The sequence below is a fragment of the Argopecten irradians genome, chromosome 11 (assembly GCF_041381155.1).
Source record: "Argopecten irradians isolate NY chromosome 11, Ai_NY, whole genome shotgun sequence".
Taxonomy (NCBI): Eukaryota; Metazoa; Mollusca; class Bivalvia; order Pectinida; family Pectinidae; genus Argopecten; species Argopecten irradians.
The window spans coordinates 31,381,276-31,402,112 of record NC_091144.1 but is presented as its reverse complement, the minus strand read 5'-3'; the positions used below and the strand labels follow the sequence as shown (position 1 = coordinate 31,402,112).

At 34.8% G+C, this 20,837-nt stretch overlaps 2 protein-coding genes across 2 annotated transcripts; one reads left to right on the top strand and one right to left on the bottom strand.

Moving 5' to 3' along the window:
• Positions 1–2,378: 2,378 nt before the first annotated feature.
• LOC138335299 (uncharacterized) lies at positions 2,379–4,277 on the bottom strand. Its single transcript, XM_069284320.1, has one exon. The coding sequence runs from the start codon at positions 4,015–4,017 to the stop codon at positions 3,013–3,015; it is 1,005 nt and encodes a 334-aa protein (XP_069140421.1). The 5' UTR covers positions 4,018–4,277; the 3' UTR covers positions 2,379–3,012.
• Positions 4,278–9,253: 4,976 nt separating this feature from the next.
• On the top strand, positions 9,254–20,693 carry LOC138335303 (b(0,+)-type amino acid transporter 1-like). Its single transcript, XM_069284325.1, has 13 exons — positions 9,254–9,411; positions 9,746–9,900; positions 12,757–12,858; positions 13,275–13,517; positions 14,576–14,701; positions 15,062–15,161; positions 15,495–15,539; positions 15,852–15,975; positions 16,711–16,814; positions 16,942–17,038; positions 17,464–17,613; positions 19,187–19,355; positions 19,967–20,693. Exons 2-13 carry the CDS (start codon positions 9,801–9,803, stop codon positions 20,038–20,040), a joined length of 1,434 nt encoding a protein of 477 aa, XP_069140426.1. The 5' UTR covers positions 9,254–9,411; positions 9,746–9,800; the 3' UTR covers positions 20,041–20,693.
• The last annotated feature ends 144 nt before the right edge of the window (positions 20,694–20,837 follow it).

The following is a 20,837-nucleotide window of genomic DNA, read 5'->3' as shown; positions in this document are numbered from 1 at the left end:
GTGCTGATTGAAAATCAGTATAATATATCATTACAATATCAGCAAATGAGTACCATCCTTACGAGCACAATCAAAAGATATTTCTGTATCATTTGCAATTGCCCGCTTTCTCTGAACTCTCAAATTCCAGCCAACCAAAACAACCTAACAAAACATCGACACCAGGACAGAGCGGTCAACTAACATGAGGGTCAACTAATCATTGGAGCCCAAATGTAATATCATCATAGAAGGGGGACCTGCCTGACTCACTGACAACATCTGACGGACCTTAGGGATTAAATCCCGCCAATGCATACCCCGAATACCTGTCCATGTAATGTCTACTTTAATATTCTCAAGACGAAGGTTGTTGTTCAGTCTCTGTATTGCCCTCTTCTCTGCCCAATAAACTAATGAAGACCCAATGATCCACACATCTGTAATGAACTTACAATATTAGCATCTGTCCTACTCTAATTAATTACAGCATATACACAAAAACGAACAACGCTACTGGTAAATTAAAGTATGTCCTTAAACAAGCAGTAATAAACAGCTAACGGCATAACAATGTTGGAGCACTAATACGTATGTATCTCTGAAAACATGCCGACTTCCAGCGGCCCAGCACTTTTATCTGTTCATCCGAAGTTCCCTGCAACGAAGCCGCAGACGCCGCCCCTATGCGAAAACTGTGAGTTTTAAAATTGGCAGCTGGGACATTAGCGAACTGCAATGTTTTCTTCAAAACTGCTGAAAATTGGTAACGCGACAATGACCTTCCACTAGCATGGCAAAGAAATTCACGAGTTAGAGATTTAGGACGTATCCTAAGGAATGCTGATGTTGCCTTAACCGGGCACAATGATAAATCTGGACAAGCACTGATAACCAAAATATGACCCTTACCTGTCTGATCTGTTTTTGAGTGGGTTAGTTTTAATGTCACCTCCTGATCATTTAAAGACACATCTGATAGTCCCACTGCATGATCTGAATTAGCAGTACTAGTAAGTTCACCAACCCTCATAAAGCCATAAAAGGCTAACAGGAAGGCCACACGAAATAAACTTGTTTCATATGTTGAAGTGCAAACAAACGGTAATGCACCTACAATCTTCCTTAAGATATCTAAGGTAATTGGAGCTCGCACATCAGGAGATGCCTTTGTACGCCTATAACCTTCCATAACTTTCTGTACTAAAAATTGTTTTGCAGGATCCCCCCACCCCTTAATTTTGTGGTGGTAACTTATACCTGACAAGTAAGTTTGTGTAGTGCTAGGGGATGCTCCACTGATAGATAAATAAGCCACATATTGTAGCAAATGATTGATAGGCACAGGCCACATCTCAGATAGCCTGTATAACTCTCGGAATTTTTTTTAAAGATGACAGGCCTGTACTGTATGCCTGCTTAGTATTATTGGACAAACTACCCTGAATTAAAGTCTCAATCACTAATTGAAGATTTCCCATAGATGGTTTGGCACCACATGTGGCTCCCGTTCTGCGCCTGTAGCTAACTGGAAGAATCTGTCCCCACTGCAAACGTGAAATTGAATCAGCAACAGTGTTATCAGCACCAGGGATATGTGAACATTTACACAATATGTTAAATTTTAAACATCTCAAAACAAATGACCGGACTAGTTTCATAACCAGATCTGACTTAGATGTTAGAGAATTAATGATGCTTACAACTCCTGTATTGTCTGACCTAAACAATATCTTTTTATTAGTTAGTAATTCCCCCCAAACAACTATGGCCACTAAAATTGGGAAAAATTCAAGCAGTGTAATACTTCTGGTTAAACCCTGATCATGCCATTTGACTGGCCATACTCCAAAACACCACTTACCATTAAAAAAGGCCCCAAACCCCATTCCTGGGCCCACGGCGCTGTCAGTGTACAAACACAAATCCTGAGAACTCTCCCATTCCTTGTTTAGAAACACTGAAACTCCATTAAAACCCTTAAAGAAATATAACCATGCCTCAATATCTTGCTTGACTTCCCCAGTAACCCGAATGCGATGATGGGGCTGAGTTAAACCCTTAATTGAATTAATTAGACGTCGACAAAAAATCCGCCCAGGTCTTACAGCCCTACAAGCAAAATGTAATGCCCCAATCAACGACTGCATTTCCCTTAAAGTTACTTTCTGCTTTGAGAACACATTTTCTAGCTTCTCACAAATCTCAACTACTTTAGCTGCAGGAATTTTAATTGTAAGATTTACAGTATCAATTTCTAAACCTAGGAAACATAACACAGTGCAAGGGCCAAACGTCTTTTCCTCAGCAATAGGGACTCCCAGGTTTTCACAAGAAGCTAAGAAACATTCCAATAAATCCTTACATTGGGTGGAACCAGCTTTACCTCCAAAAAGGAAATCATCAAGATAATGTAATACAGATCGTTTTCCTGATTTATTTTGAACTATCCATTCTAAAGCACTTGAAAATTTCTCAAATAAGCTGCATGATAATGAACATCCCATCGGTAAGCATTTATCAAAATAATAATAACCCTGAAGCTTAAATCCCAATAAATCAAAGTCTTGTGGAGATATTGGCAGTAACCTAAAAGCTGATTTGATATCGGATTTTGCTAATAAAGCCCCTTGACCTAAATTTTGGACCAATTCAATCGCCGCATCAAATTTGGTATACTGAACAGAACACAAATCCGAATCGATACCAGAATTAACTGAATTATCTTTAGGATGTGACAAGTGGTGGATTAAACGAAACTCCCCCGGTGTACTCTTTGGAATCAGACCCAAAGGTCTCAAATTTGGTAAAGGTCTTTCCTTAAATGGACCGGCAACCCTTCCAAGATCCACCTCTTTTTGAACTTTTTTAAGGGCCATATTGACATTCTGTCTGACTGAACCTAAATTTAAACAATCAGTATCCTCCCTAATACCCTGATAATGCAAAGGAAATCCCTCTGAAAAACCATCAACAAGCTCCTGTGTGATTTGATGGTTTGGGTAATCAAGCAATTCCTGTTTTAATTTTTTACTATTTATTGGGGTTTTTCCCAGACTGGACACTGCCATGGGGGTTTTTTCCCTGACTGGAACTTGCATCTGAGGGCCGAAAAGACTTAGTGCACTGCAATGCACTATGGTCAGCAGCACAAATACTGCAAACATGAGTGTACCTGCAGTTACTATACGTACATTTACCCCTATTGAAGCCAAAGCAAGGTGATGGCTTGGAATGTTTCCCACCCCACTCCTTGTTACCTCCCTTGACCACATTGTTCTTCCCCATTCCACCGGCTTGAGGGGTCATTACCCGGAGCCAAAGGTTTGAATTAATTTGGTTCCATGCTAAACCAGGAGATTGACTAAGACGAGCCCTAAATTGCTCATCATACACTCGCCAACCCCCCGGCACACCCTGACAAGCTGCCCCACGTATTGTTTTTACATACTGCAAAAGTTCCTGTACCTTAGCGGGGAATCTTTCCAAATAAATGGACATATAAATGTGGAAAGCATCTGTCCATTTCTCCACATTTGGTATTTTTTCTTTACAAGTAGGGGGGCGGGTCTCTATCATCCCACTGGATCCGACAACCATCGGCGCACTAGTGCAAAAGTCATTCAATTCTGAGTAGCCCTTTAAAAGAAGGGCCAAATTTATATACTCGTGACCCCAGATTTTTTGTTTTATAGCCCGGGGCACATGGTCACCGATGGAGTCGGACTCCAGGGGGATAATTTCGATCTCGGGGGTAGTGCTATTATTGTAACCATTATCATGTACATTTAATAACATCTGCGGTTCGGGCTCTATGCCCATACCTGTGATCCCATCCTCCACTTGCACCTCCTCTAGCTCTACTACTGGTACCTCTGGCAGCTGACCACGTGGAGTCTCCCTCCGGGTCTCGCCAGCGGCGGTCTCCGTCCTTTTTGGGAGGGGAACTGCTCGCCTTCCCCCTTTTCTTTTCTCTGGGGGCGGAGACAAAGCCACCCCGGGACCTCGCCGCTTCCTAATTCCAAGACCTCTTGGCATACTTAAGAAATCCGATCAGTACAAATTAAAATTCTCTGCAAGCATGTGCCTCTTATTTGCTAATCTGTCGATGACCGGATGTTAACTTAGCATGCTGGGATAACGTTCTATACAATGCTTTCCTATGCAAAGCGAGATAACTCTAAATTATTAACTACTGTCAAAGGGGGGTAACTCCTGTGACCTTACGTATGACACATACTAAACTTCCATAATGGCTTCAATAACTTTGATTACCGTACACGTCGGTAATCAGTATTATATCAGACGTCATATTGAATACAAACCGACACGGTAGTATCTGATTGTGTGGATGATTAAAAACAATAACTTTGATTGTAAGGTGTGTTAGCATTGTGAAATTAGCATGTGACATTAGAATTAGCAGGTGAAAGATAATCAAGTAAATATTTTGTCACTGGTAATGCCTTAGGTTGTTTGTTACATAGCGATGCAGATAACTGATTATGTACGGTCTAAGCACTTCTGGAGCATCGTGTTCAGGATCCATTGAAACGCAACACCAACACTTGTACTAGGAAAAGAGATGTGTTGTTTTGATGCTGTCGTCAGAAAGTGAAGCACTAGACTTAGTTGTTAATTTAAACGAGAGCGTGTGTGAATATATGCGGGTTTATACACTTAGTGGTAATATATTTGCTGTTTATGTTGCAAGTAAATTTGGCATTTGTATTATCGTAATTCACATCGTGTTTTCATTTTCGGGGTACTGTTAAACAACTTTTTTCGCGGCTATTAAGTTTCGCGATTTTAATTTCAAAAATTTCGCGAAGATGAACTTTCTCGAATTTGAAAATTAAATGCAAATATATATATCAATATTAGCGAGGTTCATATGCATTCGCGGAAATAAACATAAATAGTGGCGTAAATAACACGGGGAAAAAGTTGGTTCACGTGTACCATACAGTATATCCAGTAATTGTCCCACGTTACAAAATCAGTATCGCGATAAGAAAGTTTTTACATGATTGCTGGTTGTAAATTTATCGAAGAACAATAGAATATGGTTATTTAAAATCATTTCACTTCATAGAACTTTTATTTTGTTAATCTACTTTGATTAAAGAGGTTGTATTTCGTTCAAATCTAATTGTTCATCAAAATTTTATTTTACAAGTATGAACCATGACGTAGAATTTGTATGCAATTTTATGCGCCTTGAGACCAGCGATTACGATGGAAAATGATCTTCATTACTTTTCGTATTCTTCTTCTAATGATGCGAAATGATAATACCTTACACTAGTATACCTGGTAAATCAGGATATTTCGGACCTAAAGTTGACTAGTCATGATTAAGGACTTGATAACGTACACCTCTTTGCTGTTCTCCGAAATCTGGGAAATGCTCACTAAATAGTCCAGACACGCTTACCATCACTTTGACAAACATGCAACTTTAACCGTTGTCGTTATTGTCTACAGTTAGGTCATTTTCCTGTGTGTGTATTGGGAGACTTCATGCTTTGTTCGTATTAAGTTTCTATTGAATTTTTGCTCAGTTTATAGTGCAATCCTATAGAAACATAACGTCAAAGACCCCAAATGGCTCAGTCGATCAAATTATTCTGGCAACGGGCAAACCAGTCGACCCATACTAACCTCAATAAATCAATCTTTTTATAAGTTTACATTGCAGACAACGTTGTCAAAAATCCCAAATGGCAAACCAATCGACCCACCTATTCTCAATTAATCATCTTTTTAAATGAAGCACTGGTTGCAAACAACATCAACACAAATGGCACTGTAATGTTTAAACGTTTACCTCCTCGAATAACTACTGGGTTCATTACACCTGAAATCAACATTCCAATTGTAAACTTTTATACCAATGTGTTCTGTAATATGCCCCTAAGCCAGGGGAGCAATTAGAATTTCTATGATCCAAGTGCTCTGCTACAAAAAAATCCAAAACATGATTAATGTAAAAAGTTTTTTTTTTAATATGAACTTGGCATAATGCAAATTTTAACAAGCTATAACCAATTTTTTTTAACCAATAATAACAAATTGGTACAATCAGCGATTAAAAACAAATTTGATTATACATAAAACATAAAAAGTATTGCAGAAGCACAGCGTGCTGTGTGGAAACATCTTATTTGATATTGAAACCACGATTTAATTACAGTATTAACTTTGACTAGTATATTTGTATTACCTTTTAATGGTTAATAACATTGTATCAACAGACCCATACATGACATGTATACTGTATACTTCACTTATTTTTATTCTGGCTTTTTTTTAAATTGAATTCCCCATACATTTCTATGTATAGGTCTACAATGTATCTGAAGTGAATACAATAATGGAAATTGTACAAGATTGTCCTATCACAGTTACTTCCCTTGGTTTTATTCCATTACAAAAGAAGGGAGATAACTCTGATAGTCAGAATGGTATTACCTTTATAGCAATGAAGAATAAAGATAGTGTTAAGATCACACTAGTACTGTTATAGTTGACTTAAGATCGAGAAAAACAATCTTCAAAACTTTAGTTACACATAAATTGGTGTAGGGGTTTCACAGAATTCAGACATGGAAACAGATGACAAATGGAAAACAACTAGAATAGGTCATTTTGAAACTTCTTTGAAGGTGACCTTAAAATCAATACACAATATAAATCAAATTAAATGCAAACATCAGTTATTGACAAAAAAAACCATTCATTTGGCTTGTTTTCCATGTTAAGATCACATACCAGACACAGTAAAAAGTATACAGTGGTTGAATGTATACATTTAAAGATTTCCCCATCAAAAACAGGAGCAGACAAATTAGTATTTTTCCTCATGATCAGTTACAAAAGGTACTTACTTTACACTATTACCACTAGTTAAAAGTTTGAGCTTCTTTATTTAACATAAAATATTAGAAAAATTAATTGCGTTACGAAAAAATTCCTTGGCACTATGACCTACAGGTATATGGAATTAAGTACTGATTGTGCACCCACCAAAAACAGTTTTGTGTTAATTAGACACATACATAGACACGATTATAACTCAGTTATTGTTCAAATGAGGGGTATCGTTTATATTCTGTCAGCGGTGGAGCAACTTTAACTAACAAATATACATAAAATCGTTATACATATAAGTAATGCCCTTTGAATGAGATTTTTTGGTAGAACACTATCCTAGTAAATGCTATACTATGTTCCAATCAGCGTATTGATCATTCGTTTGAAAGTAAATATTTCAACCAATATACTTAAGCATAATGCAATCTTTCGTGGACAGACAGGTGCAATGTTTTTTTGTAATTTGGACACCGCCATAAACAAGACCACTGTCAACTTCTACTGTCGGTGAGTATTCATCTTTCATTTCCCTCGGTCTGAATTCCTGGTATTGTATATTCTAAATTTATGTATATTTTTTGGTGTCATGTTGTCAGAATATGCCTAATTAATTTTCACAGTGTGAAATCAATAAATTCATTTTCTTTATTGCAATTTTTTTTGCATATAATGATTGAACAATTGAATATCATACAAATATACTAAGGGCAATGCATTTATTGAAGAAAGGGCAATGCATTTATTGAAGAACCGACAACAGCAGTATATTAACGATTTTCTCAAGTCGCACTACACAAATTTTGCTGTTGTACTTAAACACAGATGTTGTTTTTATTAATATATCTTTGTAAATGTCTTTTTCACACAATGGAGTACTAGAATAAAAGTCACCTTCAAATTGAAAATATTAGCAGAAATATCGAAAATTGATAAATTATTAAATTGCTAAATGGTAGTTAATAATTTACATCCACTACTTTTCTTATAAATTGTTGTTGGTGTTTATCCATTCTGCAAATATTTACACAAAACAAGCAATTTATTTCGAAAATACTGTTTTATATATAATCAAATCTTCAAAATATGCTTAAAATCACACATCTTATCACATAGTCAACTTTGTAGGCTGACCTTTACTCTTAAATAGTATCATTGACACAACGTTTACTTTTTCTGTGTATATCCTTAGACAAACATCTTAGTCAAACTTAAAGGTTACGACCTGACATCACCTCTTCACAAGTATTTGGCTAGCGCAAATGTTAAATAATAGGACTTTGATGGTGAAACAGCGTTGCCATATTAAGAATATCTATAAATTACCGTTAAATTGACATAATATATGAACAATTCAAAACACAAAAGTTTGGAATAGGAGAATGTATCGTTTATTGTTTTATATCTTAAATATGCTCTACCGCCGACAGTGTATAAACGATACTCATCATTTGAACAGTAATAAGTGTTAATTAATGTACATAAACTTAAGTCTAATTAACATTATATAACTTGTTTTGCTTTGGGTGGATGCACAATCTGTGCTTCATTCTATATATGGCGTAGAGCCATGGACTTTTTGTTCGAACTCAACTTATATTTTTTTAATATTTTTATCTTGAAGTAAAATAAGAAGCTCATTTTTTCAATGATGGTAATGGTGTAAAGTAGGTAACATTTGTATCTGAAGAAAAATACTATTTCGTTTGCTTCTATTTCTTATATAGAAAAAATGAAAATGGCAAAAAAAGCAGCGAGGTAACATCTTTCAAACAATAATTTATGCAAGGATATTCAGTCTAGTCTACATATAAAAAAAACAAAATGATTTACAGTATTTTTATGTAATATTTCTCTCTCAACGTAACTAGTGCGTGCAATTGATCGAACGTCTATTCAAAATACTGCATCTGCATCACATTTCGATAGAAACCTGATAAACGTTATATTCTGATTTAAGTAGTTGGTACCTGGCCAATATATCTCCTTGTTTGACCTATCTACCTTTAGCTCCACTCACAATACCAATTTAATGTACAAAACAGATTTACGTCAACCTCTTCCATGATTAAACCAATATCAAATGACACTAATTAAGATACCAAACCTGAAACTGTGTCAAGTTGTAGCTGAAAATCGTCCTATTTATTTTGTGACTGCAGTCACATATCTATAGCCAAAAGAGCACACAGTAATGAAACCACGACCAAATTTTGTATTTATGCGATAATGTTGTTTTTGTTGGGGTTTTTTTTTCTGACAAGTTTACTATAGTCACAACTCGGACATCTTTGTTATTTTTTACTTTTATTCGGCACAGTTAGCTGTTGTCACTAGTTGGCACGGTTGATGTCCATGCATATATTAGAAGTTTCTATCATTGTAATTCGCTAATAAAACCATTTGGGTGGTACCTATTACACCGACAATATAATGTACCATGCCACTGCAGTACAGCCCAGCCGCATGTAGACAAAATACAGATGTATGCATGTCATATTTTCGTCATTGAATGAACGTCACAACACAGGTTTGATCGAGTTTTACACGATTTTAAAGGTAGGTGTACAATGGTATCTTCCGAACAAACATTTTCAAAGGTGCTGTCTTACAAATAGATCTATATTTCTGAATGAGCGATAAAATATTGAAGACTTTTAAAACGTAATCTGTAGGTATTCCAGTAAGAGTTTAATGTGGAGATTAAAAGCAGGATGCTTTTAAAACCTCGTTCATAAAGTTTTTGATATCGCATTAGCAATGCAAAAATTGTGTTTTTGTAAGGGATAAGTCTGTTCTCTCTGTTCTCTGTATGTGAAAATATATTTGAAAATACGTGTGTGTATCAATAAATGTCACTTAGAAATGTTATGATCAGTATCATTATTTACAGGCACTTGGTGTTGTCCCTGACTCGAATTGTACACAGTCAACAAGGATCCAGGAAGATGTCAGAAACTACCAACAAAGTTACCGTAGAGAAATTTGGGGTCAAGCGGCGACTTGGTTTATTAAGTTCAATATCCTTTATAGTTGGTAGCATCATAGGTGAGTTAACACATATGAAACTACATGGCATCTAGGTGATTTGCTATAAATCGTAAAATGGTCGGCGGAAGTTAAGTTTGAAGAGGAGCTATATAATTTTGGTACATACCCAATCTCATTTTTTGTTACTCATACCGAAGACGAATTACAGTAAGTTATGCAAAGACCACAAATAGTAGTTCCAGACATAACGTGCCTTCTTCAACTTGTGTGGGTTCATGTTCGGCTTACAATAAACAAAAAGCTATTACCATTTTTAATGGCGGTGAACGTGCTTTTGAGTAGACATTTGTACACAGATCACAGTGACCAAACTACTTCTGCTTTTATTAGAACCGGTTTATAGCCGATATAAATGCAACTTCCAATACGTATTAAGACTTTGTCCCTTTATGCATTTTTACATATGATAATACCTAAGTCTATATAAATGCAACATTAAAATGTTCAGCGTAAGTATTTGATAATATTGACAATTTTAACATAAAAAGAACATGAAATCAAGGCCATCAGTCTTTAAATGTCTGTAAAAGGTCGTAACCCTCATTACCAATATGTTAACGACACCCCACTACTAATAGACACAACAGTGTTAATTTAGGCCTTAACGTACAAAAGTATGCATATAATTTGTACTGTTTTCTGTAAATAACTTTTCACAGGATACAAATTTTCGCATGAATTCACGAGGGAGTCCGAGTTTGAAATTCAATTGTTTCTCGAATTATTGTATTCATGAATGCACGATTGTCATTTGGTGTTCCTTATCGCTAATTTATGAATTAGTGAAAATGTTGATTAGAACAAAAACATGAAATATTGACTTCGTGTAAATAAAAAGGTTTAAAATAGTTATGTTAAAAAGAAGGATGTTTCAGTGATTTTACAAAACCTTTGTTCGATCATTTATGGTGGTGCGACGTAGTTAACTTTACCATGTAAATATAGGAAAAAAATCACATCGTCCAGTTCAAATTAAACTTTGTCATTTGTTTGATTTTTTCATTATACATAATTTGAAAACAACATATGGATAAATATGTAGTAAAAAGTATTTTTGTTTATTTTCGTGACAATGTCTTGGTTTGTTATGCTAAATAGCCTATAAAAAGCTTATGTCCTCTTCGGACGACCTCCCATGTATACAACAATAGTGCTGCTAGCTGCTGTGTGTTTAAGGAGGCTGTGATATTATCTAAACATAGACGAAATTGTGGCTCATTTAAACGTTGTCTCACGGAAGCATGCTGCCAAAGACACCGATAATTGTACTCCGCTTGGTCACACTATACTGACAGCGGACACGCATGTCATCTCATTCATATGCCGACCGATAATTAAGCAGACTCAGAAAATATCACGTTTACATTCAAGGGTAGGTGATAGACCTCACAGAAGCGAACAGTCATCTCGAGGTCAAATCAAGTGAAACGTTTGGCAAAATAAAAAAAGAGATAATATGCCAAATACATGTATAGTATCATTTTTTACAAGCACAAATTTAACGCAATCTCTTCAGCAGTCTTCTGGTCGTGGAAAATAAATATTCCCGATCAGATATGGAAAGTTAAGTGGTGTTTTGTCCTCATTTCCACCTTATCAACGCATTGATGACTTATTTAAATTTGACCCGTGATTGTAATCCCAAGCTTGTCAGTGGAGTCTAGAACATTGACTTCTAAGTAACACTAGCTTAACGTTATCTGTTCTTCATAAGCCTCTGTGCTAATGGTTTGTTTGTTTCTACACTATTCTTGTGTATTTTTATATCGGCCTGCGATGTAATAATGTTGCTGAACTACGTATTCGTGGCTTTGATATGATATTTGTGTTATAAACCAACGCGATGTTCCACCTAATAAAATGTAACCTCAATCTTCTCCGTGTTTGCCTCCCACGAACAAAGTGTTCGTGGTTTTGAATAACGCATCTCAATATTAAAGATACCATTGCATATCTATTTTTGTCGATTTTGTTTCATACCAGGAAAACATTTATTACTTTTGGTATTATTTCGCTATATTCGAGATCTATTAAATTTTCGAAAATGTAAATGCTCGCAAATAAAATAAAACTAATAACAAGATAGCTTATTAACAATTGCAAATGCGCAAACAGTTTTCCCTGCGAAATCAAATAACTACATAATAAAGCATAAAAGAGTTTTTTATTTAGTACACAGTCATGATAATTCATAAAGGTTTTTACGACGAACAAAGGGAGACAATAACTGACAAACAAAGAGAGACAATAAGTGACGAACAAAGGGAGACAGTAACTGATAAAGGGAGATGATAACTGACGAATAAAAGATGATAACTGACGAACAAGGAAGTACAATAACTGACGAACCAATGGAGATAATTACTTACGAACGGGAGTGGGGGGGGGGGTGGACAATAACTGACGAATAAAAGGAGATAATAACTGACGAACAAGGGGGGGGGACAATAACTGACGAATAAAGAGAGAAAATAACTGACGAACAAAGGGAGACAATAACTAATGAACGAAGGGAGACAATAACTGACGAACAAAATGAGACAATTTCTGACGAACAAAGGAAGACAATGACTAAGAACAAAGGGGGACAAATACTGACGAACAAAGGGAGATAATAACTAACGAACAAAGGTAATTGATGACAGATGAATGAAGGGAGATTATTACTGACGAGTGGCTGCAATTTAAATTTCATCGTCTCCAATTAACAATACATTTGGTTCTTAACATCACTGAACAAGAAAGAGATATGATGCAGAAATGATCCATCTATTTTGTTATATTATTTGTCATCTGCTATAAATGAAACACAAATACTTCATACCTTTTCCATGAAAACTTCATCTTTTTCAGGGTCAGGTATCTTTATATCCCCCAGGAATGTCTTGGCTAAAACAGGATCTGTTGGCCTGTGTCTGGTGGTCTGGGCTCTGTGTGGCGTCATCTCCATGTGTGGTAATTAGAAAGTGTATTAATTACTTGTGATTACTAAGATATAGCTCGTGTAATTTGAAGTCATAATTTTTCCTTTTTACGCAATAGTTTATTTCGTCAATTTATTGGTACGGTTTTGTTTTACAGTTTCACAATTCATGATTTTCTTTTTTCACATCGTTATACAAAGGATGTGTATGTTATAACTGTAATCACCAAATGAAAAAAAAAATATGTTAAGAGATTACAGAATATTTTAAACCGTTCAAACAAATTATTACAATTTTCTAGAAAGACAATATCAAAGTTTAGTTACATCATATACAATTATTTACCTGTCGTGCAGATCATAACACTTCAATAACTTTACAAAAACAAGGTATTTTGCGTTATCTGATAATCTTTTTACTAAATCGGTTGGTTACATTGTTTTACAGCCGCACTGGTATATGCTGAACTTGGAACGCTAATCCGGAAGTCGGGTGCTGAGCATGCGTACTTTCTGAAGACTTACGGATCTTTCGTGGCCTTTATGTATGTTTGGTGTCAGGCATTAGCAGTAATGCCGGGTGCAATGACAGTGAAAGCTCTCACATTAGCTGAGTATCTATCAGAAGTAATACTTGATGATTGTAGTCAGTCGACAAACATAAAAAAGGTCATAGCAACTACAGCTGTATGTGAGTATCCAAGTTATTGTTGATTTACATATATTTTGCTTTAAGGCATGATGACGACGATTTGATCACTTCGCTACGTTAATTCGTGATATAATTGTTAACAACTACATGTATCAAGATAAATTACCAGAGAAAAAACATTGGTTAACGGATAAAATATAACCACTATCCAACAGGAACTCGGATATAGTTTAAAGATATTTTATTGAAACTAGCGAATCGCGCATACGTTGTTCAGTCATGATATCAAAACGTCATCCATTTGGTTAAAGCAACTCTCCATAAGCCATTCACACCATGACCTAGTTTTGCGGGAATTTTTATATGAACAATACAATCTGAAATGACAAATAGTATCACAACACTATTCAGCAGAGAGCAAAACGAATACTGTAGCTGAACGTATTTTAGCGGTGGCTTTATTTTAGTGATTTATGTGCTGTATTTGAAGCGCTAATTCATGTACAGCGGTAAATTTTGTAAACGGGTACCACCGAAATGCACTTATTTATATCTAATAAATGATAATTTACAGGGCTTGCGCTAAAATTAAACTGTGCTGAACTAAGTGTGTTTACAGTATAACAGTACATACAAAAATGTAAACTAAGTGGATGCATTGACATGAATTGAAAGCGCAATTCTGCCGGTGAAAGGCAAGAGACTTTGAAAGATCAAATAACGTAGCCCAATATCTACTTCAATACCTACAAAAATGTAAACTAAGTGGATGCATTGACATGAATTGAAAGCGCAATTCTGCCGGTGAAAGGCAAGAGACTTTGAAAGATCAAATAACGTAGCCCAATATCTACTTCAATACCGTATAACCGGTTATTTACGCGGTCAATTTTTTTGCAATCTGGCTTTAAGTGTATATAATAAATAGTTATCATTTTCAATATTTCACGGTTCAAATATTTATGATCATAGAAATGACCGCGAAATCTCAAAGGTATAATCCCCGCGAAAATAACCTGCTATACAGTAAATATGAAGTGATTGAAGATTGCTTCATACCACGATCTATTGATTTGATTTCTTCGAAACCTTTGTAGTATCAGTGGCCATTACCAACTCTATCAGCGTACGACTCACAGCTCGGGTACAGATCTTCTTTACGTTCGTCAAACTGATGGGGTTGGTGGTTATAATGATCGGAGGGATAATATGGATGTCGCAAGGTTAGTTACTGACCCGGATGTTAGATTTAGATAAATAAGTGAAACAAAATGTATGAGAGAATTTAAAGGTTGAACTGTTTTAACGCATTACATCTGTTTTAAAGTTGCTTAGTAATGATGGCATATGTACAGAAGAAGAAAGGCAATTTTATAAACCATATATCATTGTGAAGTATATATACTGGTCTACAGCGTAATCGTTTGGCTTTCAAAAAATGCTGAATTACATCTGTATTGATATATACATTATGAATAGAACAATATAACCAAAAGAATCAGAATACTAATATTATATTAACAGTTGTGGCTCATAAATGAGCAAATATACATGTACCAATAAGATAATACTAATTATTTTAGGGAAATATGGAAGTCTGGTGACTGGGTTTGAAGGTACGACAGACGATGTACAGAATGTGGCATTGGCGGTTTACAGCGGTCTCTGGGCTTATGATGGATGGTAAATGGAGAAAAGAGTACACAATATTGTACGAGAATATTAAGAAATTCAAAACTAGTGAGAGTAAATATAGGAACATATAGGAACAGACATTTCGTCAATGATTATACGTCAAACTCAAACGTAGAAGTTGATGCTTCAAACCACAGTGCTTATATGATTTTATCGTAATCAATAATCATGTTAATATGTGTTTATAAATAAAATCCTTTGTGTAAGGTAGCTTTCTAGCAGGTAAGCTGCAGTTACTTAAAGATAAATCCTAACACTTAGCAAAACTGTTTTATGTGTTTTATTGAAAAATTAAATAAAATTAGATTTTCTTTCTTATAGGGGAGGACTAAATTTTGTAACAGAGGAAATTCAAAAACCGAGGAGGTATGTTTTAAAGTATAACTATTCTGTATGGCGAATAAACTTAACTGTATTGTTGTATTGCATTCTGAAGATTTATAACAGAACTACCTCAGTTACTTTTTATTTATAGGGATTTTTGTCGCGTGATAAGTAAAAACATTTCTTCTAATCAACCTACTTTTTAAAGCATGTTTATTTTCTATGGAAACGAATCAATTTTCTATTCCAAATTTCATAAAAGTGCAATATCATTTTATCATCGTCTTTACTGAATCTAGAGAAGAAGTGATAAAGATCATTTTTGACATTTCTGACACGTTGATCTTTTACCAGGAACCTGCCTCTAGCCATCGTGATCTCGGTAATACTGGTCACCATTGTTTACCTATTGGTCAACGCCTCCTATCTCGCTGTCCTGACCAAAACCGAGTTTCTATCGTCATGGGCAGTGGGAGTGGTACGTACAGGGTGGTTCAGAAAAAATGTCCCGACTTAAAAGTAAATGTACATAAAGGTTACACAGGAATAAAAAAAGATGTTTTGCTTACATCATTATTACATTTTGCATCTGTTGCAATAAATATTCGCAAAATAAAGGAGAAATCCAGGCATTTTTTTTCAAATAGTCAGACAGTGACGTATGGGTATGACTCCTGGTTTCTGTCAGCTCGCATTGATAGTTTTTTTTTTCAAAACAAACAAATTTTATTTGGAGAGCTGCCGAGGTTGGAAACCTAGGGTCAGCCACATCACAACATATAGCCTCACACATTAGGTCACTCTTTCAACTTTTGTTCATAACTTTTAACTCAGTCTTATATTATTACAACTACTCTTTTACACATTATTCTCAACATTTATTATGACTTGTCTTTATTGATTGAACTTATTTTATTAATTTATATAAACTTTTTTGTGCTTTCCATAATAAGATATATCATATAAAGTAACACAGAGATGATCTACCACAACAGATAGCACTGTAAAAAATCAACAACACATTACTTTAAATTTTTTTCAAATACCAGTCTAGTTATTGCTCTGATTCACAGGTTTTTATTTTACTGCTCAGATAAAACAAAATGTTTGTGTTTGCTTTTCATCCTTGTGAACTAGAAACCGTTCAGCACGCGGACACAAAATTGGGAAAAAAACACAACTACCAGTATAGCCTAAAACACTTACGTTTCAGACCTGGGCGGAACAGGTAATACCGCCGGCTGTCATCCTCATACCCATCGTCGTCATCTGTTCCGTATACGGCTCCAGCAATGGAAGCAGCTTCACAAGTTCACGGTTAGTGTAGTCAAAGTTTCGTTTGTTAAATTAAGCAAAAAAATTGTTGGCTATCTACTATCTGGTATACAATTTGAATATATGAGATTCCTTACTGGTATTGATATTGTGTCATTGTTTTGAGTAGCTTGTTGTTCCAGGCTGCCAGAGAAAACCATATGCCTGAGCTGTGTTCATACATCCATGTCAAAAGTCGGATTCCATTACCTTCCGTCCTGCTTCTTGTGAGTTCTGTCAACACTATACATTTGTTCTTACCCTTACACTTTTGATTTAGTACAGTTTACAGATTATATATTCATTGATTTTTTATTCAAATTGTGAATAAGAAGTTACTTAAGAAAGTTAAAACAGAAACAAAAAATTCAAGAATGATTTGAATATTACAGAGCTCTATGCCATTGTGGGTAGGTATTGATTGTGAAGTAAAGACAAATGGCAAGCCAATTATTCAAATACTTTGGGTAAGCCCTGGCACGTACATAAACAAAAAATATTCATCAATTGGTTATACTAGAGACACCAAAAAGGTAAACAAAAAGAGTGTAATTTTAAAGAAGAAACGGTTAATCGCAGTTGTGTGTTTTGCTGTAAATTTGGATATTTTATAAATGTTTCTATCCTCGTTCATTCCTTTTTTTGCTATCAGACGACCTTAAGCATGATTTACATGATCCCCGCAGAGATTGCTACTCTTCTCAACCTACTGAACTTCCTCTCCTGGCTTTTCTATGGAATGGCAATGGTCGCTGTTATTATACTCAGATGGAAAATGAAAGATGCTGAACGAGTCATCAAGGTAAAGAACTTTTAATGCATATCTTTGTCATCACATCCCTTAAAATGCACAATTTTATAGACGCTTGTACTCGCGTTCCTCTCAATAGCATTTCGGGGATGTTCATTATGATATGATCTATCGAAATGGTAGATTTTATGCTTTGTTTTGCAACTTTAGTTGCCATTAGGAATTTTTTTTAACATAACAGCCATATTTTCTTTTAACCGCCATTATCAATTCAATACTTTAAAAAATAAATTTGTTGTCATCTGATATTTCCATTATTTTGTTGTTTTTATAAATCAGTTATAGGTAGTGCCTATTTTATGATATCAGATTGCATGGTGATCCTACCGTATAGTCGGCAATTTTCACAGGGATTTTTTTTGCGATTTCGCAGGATATTATTGATGTCGCAAAGATTTTTGTTTTGTAGAGATTTATTTTTTCTGGAGTTAAATTAAAATCACTATTCATTTTACCCGCGAAAACATCCAGCTATACGATATTTTAATTTAAACATAATTTATTGTCATATTAGCAAGAGGGTCAGACACACGTTAAATCACGTTAGATCCAAACATTATTAGATAGCATTATATTTCAAATCACCATAATTAGTTTTCTTAAAAATAGGAACAGATTAGATAGAAGAAAGAGATAGCGGGATAGGCTGATTATGTTGGTAACAGACAATGGCGTCAGTATTCTATTACAAAGATTAATAACATTAGCATGTTTCTTCCCCCTCGGATATCGTATCAATATTATATACTGTGCATGTAACTTAGGTTAACATGCATTGAACTTTCCGTAATAATTAAACAGAGAGACACATATACACTTCCCACCAAAAGTTATGTTACTAATGTTAAAAGAAATGACAATTTATCTCGAAGAAAACTTTCACAAAAGCAATTAGTTAGTCAATGAGTTCGAGAAGATAAATAAGTCGATAAACTATATATACTGATGCGTGTATTGGAAATATTTACATATCTCTGTACTTAATGTATATTTGTAAAAAGTTTTGGATGTCAATGTATATAATCCGTAAATCGGTTACAGAATTTTATAACTGGTAAGCAGACTCCCGACCAACAGCTTGTGATATTGGATACATGTAAAGTTACTAGTATCGGATTTATTAGAGTTTTTTTTATTACAGTTACCCCTGATAATTGTTTTTTTATATCAAACCAATGTTTGTGGTATTTTTTTTCATTACAGTTACCCCTGATAATTGTTTTTTTATATCAAATCAATGCTTGTGGTATTTTTTTTCATTACAGTTACCCCTGATAATTGTTTTTATATCAAATGAATGCTTGTGGTATCTTTTCCATTACAGTTACCACTGATAATTGTTTTTGATATCAAATCAATGCTTGTGGTATTTTTTCCATTACAGTTACCCCTGATAATTATTTTATATCAAATGAATGCTTGTGGTATTTTTTCCATTACAGTTACCCCTGATAATTGTTTTTGATATCAAATCAATGCTTGTGGTATTTTTTTTCCATTACAGTTACCCCTGATAATTGTTTTTGATACTAAATCAATGCTTGTGGTATTGTTTCCATTACAGTTACCCCTGGTGATACCAGTATTCGTACTACTGATATGTATATACCTTGTGATAGCCCCATTTCTACAGAACCCTAAAGTAGAATTCCTTTACGCCCTGGCTTTCCTAGGTCTTGGGGCCCTGGTGTATATACCGATGGTTCATTTTAAACTCCAAATCCCTGGTCTTGGTAAGTGTTTTTATTTTATTATATTAAATCGAAAGCATTTATGCAGGGGAATATAACAAACAAAAAAACGAAAAAAAAAACCAAACCAAACAAAAAAAAACAAACAAACAAAAAATAATAATGGATGGTTAACGTCAAAGTCAGAGATTTCATGTCAAAAACACATTGTATCTAGAGTTCTATTGAAATATGTCTTGCATAAGCAGCGTTAGCAAACTGTTGTCAAACCGAAAGTACCAATGACGCGCTGGACATTATACACAAGTTCAATAAAATTAAATGAGTAAGAAAATACCGGTTGTTGAAGTGAAAAATGTATTCGTATTCTTAGACTATAATGTATATGAATACTATTCATACATGGATCACTATGAAAGTCATATATAGAGTTTTATATAATACGTAGAGGATATACTTTGTTTCTTGATGAATACCAGTTATATTTCATCGAGTGAGGACGAAACTTTGATATTTTCACTATTGTTTGGTAAGCACACATACATTTTAAATTAAGAACACACAAAAGGTTTCCAACACATAACTTTAAGGGATCTATAATAATTTTAAGTAAAACTTGCTTTTGAAAGTGAATATTCTGTATTTAATTGTAGTTACCCTAACACGATGGACACAGTGCTTACTGGAGGTGGTGCCAACTCACGTCGTTAAGGACGATGACCTGTAACATCCAAGTATCATATGGTCATGACCTCACCAAATGTAAATAAAAATGTCTTTGATCATACATTACCAGAAATGTGTCTTATCTAACGCGTTGTATTATATGACTTTCGAGAGGACAAGTTTGACCCCAGTAGCAAACACCTCAACATGCGGTTACATTGATAGAACGATGTATGGATTGTGTCCTCTATATGTTCAAGTTGGTTTTTTTTTTATTATACATGTGTTATCATAATTTTTTTTAAATGGACAAAACATTACTTGATTAACGCATGTTTTGGATGGTTACCATGGTAACTAAAGTTGTCAAATTATTAGATCTCTCACTATAATTGAATGAAGGATGTGCTGATTTGTTTAAATACGGCACCTTAATTTCTAAACATAGTAATATTGACTTTGGGGCCAAAAAGAAGTCCTAAATCATACATACTACATGTAGTACATTGTAGTCCTGTGCGGTTTACACTTGAAATGCTATTCCAAACACATTATATCAGACGTCATATTGAATACAAACCGACACGGTAGTATCTGATTGTGTGGATGATTAAAAACAATAACTTTGATTGTAAGGTGTGTTAGCATTGTGAAATTAGCATGTGACATTAGAATTAGCAGGTGAAAGATAATCAAGTAAATATTTTGTCACTGGTAATGCCTTAGGTTGTTTGTTACATAGCGTTGCAGATAACTGATTATGTACGGTCTAAGCACTCCTGGAGCATCGTGTTCAGGATCCATTGAAACGCAACACCAACACTTGTACTAGGAAAAGAGATGTGTTGTTTTGATGCT